This window comes from Sinocyclocheilus anshuiensis, unplaced genomic scaffold, assembly GCF_001515605.1.
Source record: "Sinocyclocheilus anshuiensis isolate Anshui unplaced genomic scaffold, SAMN03320099.WGS_v1.1 scaffold457, whole genome shotgun sequence".
In the NCBI taxonomy this organism is placed as follows: domain Eukaryota; kingdom Metazoa; phylum Chordata; class Actinopteri; order Cypriniformes; family Cyprinidae; genus Sinocyclocheilus; species Sinocyclocheilus anshuiensis.
In genome coordinates, this window is record NW_015537939.1 from 3,446,934 (window position 1) to 3,450,337 (window position 3,404).

Below are 3,404 nucleotides of genomic sequence, written 5' to 3' on the forward strand. Positions count from 1 at the left end.
ATGAAGAGTCGTTCCCATCATAACTTGGGTCAGCTGCCTGAGTCGCCAGAGCACAGGATGGTGCCTTTCAGTAGCCAATCACAGAGCAGCATGACACGTTCACAAGTGCTTGCATCAACACACCAACGTGCAAGCTCCGACACGGACTCCATCGCTGTCGCCAGACAGCAGGAAGGGTGAGAGACACGTATAAAACAAATGACATTCTTGTGTTATTCACTGGTTGTCTTGTAGTTTTTACATTCTCATCTCATCTCTTAACTTTTAGTTTGTTTTATACGGTCATTACATCCGTCTCACTTTCCTATCTTTGTACCAGTCTCCTGCTCGGAGTAATTTTTTTTTTCTTTTTCATTTTACAAAATCTGTACACCAGTCTCACTCTAGCTCTGACATGGTTCTCTTGCTTTTCTCTTTTAGAATATTTTTTACAGCTGTCGTCTTCTCCTTCTGTAGTTTGTCTTGTAAATAATGTCTTTACAGCTGTCTCACTCTCCTAACCTTGTATAATTTGTTTTGTTTTCATAATTAGAGAATAACTCATTCTGCTTGGCTGCAGTTTGTCTTTTTGTAAATCTTCACACTCAATTTACACTTATTTTACAATGTCTTTACACCCGTCTCACTATCCTTTTCTGCTGTAGTTTATGACACATTTGTCCCCGTCTCACTCTCCTGATCCATACAGTTTGTCTTATTTCTTTCTACTTGTCATTTTTAGTTTCTTTTAGTGTCTTTATATCCATCTCACTCTCCTGCTCTGAGTGATTCTTTTTTTTTTTTTTCTCCAATGTCTTTACACCCGTCTTGCTCTCTAGCTCTGACGTGGTTTGTCTTATATTTCAAAGTGTCTCAGTCTTCTGATGATTTGTATCTTCACACTTGTATCACTCTCCTGCAGTGATTAGTCTTATCATATCTTTACACCCGTCTTTTTCTCCTGCTTGGTTGTAGTTTGTCTTGTAGTTTCTTTACACTTCTCTCACTCCTGTAGTTTATCTTATAAGGTCTTTACACCTGTCTCACTCCTCTTCTGCTGTAGTTTGTTTTATGATATCACTGAATCTATCTCAATCTCTTGATTTAATTCAGTTTGTCTGATTTCTTTACACATGCACCAATCTCCAGTTTTTTAAATAGTTTATTTTATATCTTTACACCTGTCTCACTCTTCTAATCTGCTGTAGTTTGGCTTATTTCTTCAAAACAGTGGCATCGAGTTTACCGTCTTAGATCTTTATACTCGTCTCACTCTCCTACCTTTTAGTTTTTTATACCCATCTCACTTTCATGCTCGTCTGCAGTTTGTGTTCTAATGTCCTTACGCCTGTTGCACTCTCCTGATCTGCATTTCTCTGTTGCTCTGTCGCTTGGCACTGAGCTGCCTGGGGCCAACAGCATTAATCGGCTCTCATGGAAGACAGACAGCCACTGTGCATGTGAGAGTGACAGACTTAAAACTGTGTTTGCAGATGTTTGCAAACATTTTTGTGTTCCTGTGAAGATAATTGTAATGTTTTAGACTCCATGATGTAATGCATGCTCAGTTGGGGAAGTCTTGATTTAGCAGATTATAATCAAGAACGTTTTTATGAATTGAGTATATAATTTCGGCTTCTAAATATGCAGTGAGTTCCTCACTCCAGCGATATTATGGATTGATCAGAACATTAAAATAACTGCATTTATTCCGCTCTGCCACTGGAAGTAATTGCCTCTGCGCTGATTTTCATGATCATTTTCTTTTTCCCCTGCATCATCAGTGTGTTCAGCAGCACGGTGGATGACATTCCCCGCTGGAGCCCCAAAAGCTTGAAGAAAGAGTCTGACTCTTCCTCCTGTGAGGACACGGGACAGGCGTATGTCGTAGGTGAGGACAATGAGAACCGACCGGCTGTTTCTTTCTTATATCCACTTGCACATGGCTCATCACCCTCAAAGGACTTGTCTTTCTGCTTTTGAACGTTCTCTAACTTCCTTACTTTGTAGTCTCTCTCTTCTGATAGTCTGTCAGGATAGTGGGCGGAATCTGTCTGTGCGTCTCAGCTGCTGTCTGCCTCTTTCGTTTTATCTTTTGAACAGCTCTCTCCCTCTGTTCCCTCACTGATCTTTTCATTTTACCTCTCCATTTCATCCCATCAGCCGCTGTCAGATCAGACAGAGCAGCAGCCCAAATCCTCTCAACATCTTCCTCCGCATGTAGAGAGATGCCATAAAGAGATTACAGTCTGAATTTATGCGCTTGTACGTGCATCACTGCATTTCTATATGTCATAGAATAATACAAGCCTTTATACAATTTAAAAGCCACTGTCAGTGTTCGGCTGATGCTGGTTTTCAGTGGATGTGGCTGATATTATACTGACAGGCTGTGTGTCACAGTGATTTAACCATGCTAAAGAATTGTTTTGGGGTTAAATTGACCCTATTTATTTATTTATAAATCATTTTATTTTATTCTTTCATGCATGTTTTATTGTGCACATAAATCCAAAGAAATAATTTTTCCTTTTCAGGTGACATACAAAATTCTTTTACTTTTCAGTCTCTTCATTTTGGTATGTAACACCATGGTTCAATCAATTCCTAGTGGAAATTCACTTGGAAATACATTATGCAAAATGAAAACACTGATTTGTGTTATCTTTAACCATGATGAAATCATCATTGTTGCTTTAAAATGACCAATTTTATTGTCTTCAATAAATACTTGAATTTGTTAATAGTAATAATACACTGAACAAAAATATAAACGCAACACTTTTGTTTCTGCCCCCATTTTTCATGGACTGAACTCAAAGATCGAAGACTTTTTCTATGTACACAAAAGGTCTATTTCTCTCAAATATTGTTCACAAATCTGTCTAAATCTGTGTTAGTGAGCACTTCTCCTTTGCCAAGATAATCCATCCACCTCACAGGTGTGGCATATCAAGATGCTGATTAGACAGCATGATTATTGCACAGGTGTGCCTTAGGCTGGCCACAATAAAAGGCCACTCTAAAATGTGCAGTTTTATCACACAGCACAATGCCACAGATGTTGCAAGTTTTGAGGGAGCGTGCAATTGGCATGCTGACTGCAGGAATGTCCACCAGAGCTGTTGCCCGTGAATTGAAGGTTAATTTCTCTACCATAAGCCATCTCCAAAGGCGTTTCAGAGAATTTGGCAGTACATCCAACCGGCCTCACAACCGCAGACCACGTGTAACCACACCAGCCCAGGACCTCCACATCCAGCATCTTCACCTCCAAGATCATCTGAGACCAGCCACCTGAGACAGCTGCTGCAACAATCGGTTTGCATAACCAAAGAATTTCTGCACAAACTGTCAGAAACCGTCTCAGGGAAGCTCATCTGCATGCTCGTCATCCTCATCGGGGTCTCGACCTGACTGCAGTT

The 3,404-nt window shown here is 40.1% G+C and overlaps 1 protein-coding gene across 1 annotated transcript in view; it reads left to right on the forward strand.

Moving 5' to 3' along the window:
• The window catches only part of LOC107662716 (tyrosine-protein phosphatase non-receptor type 13-like), a 91,252-nt gene that overhangs the window by 60,924 nt on the left and 26,924 nt on the right, over positions 1 to 3,404 (forward strand). Inside the window, 2 exon segments of the mRNA XM_016452797.1 lie at positions 1 to 176; positions 1,764 to 1,870. The exon segment at positions 1 to 176 is cut by the window's left edge and continues 30 nt beyond it. Coding sequence (XP_016308283.1) covers positions 1 to 176; positions 1,764 to 1,870 — 283 coding nt within the window.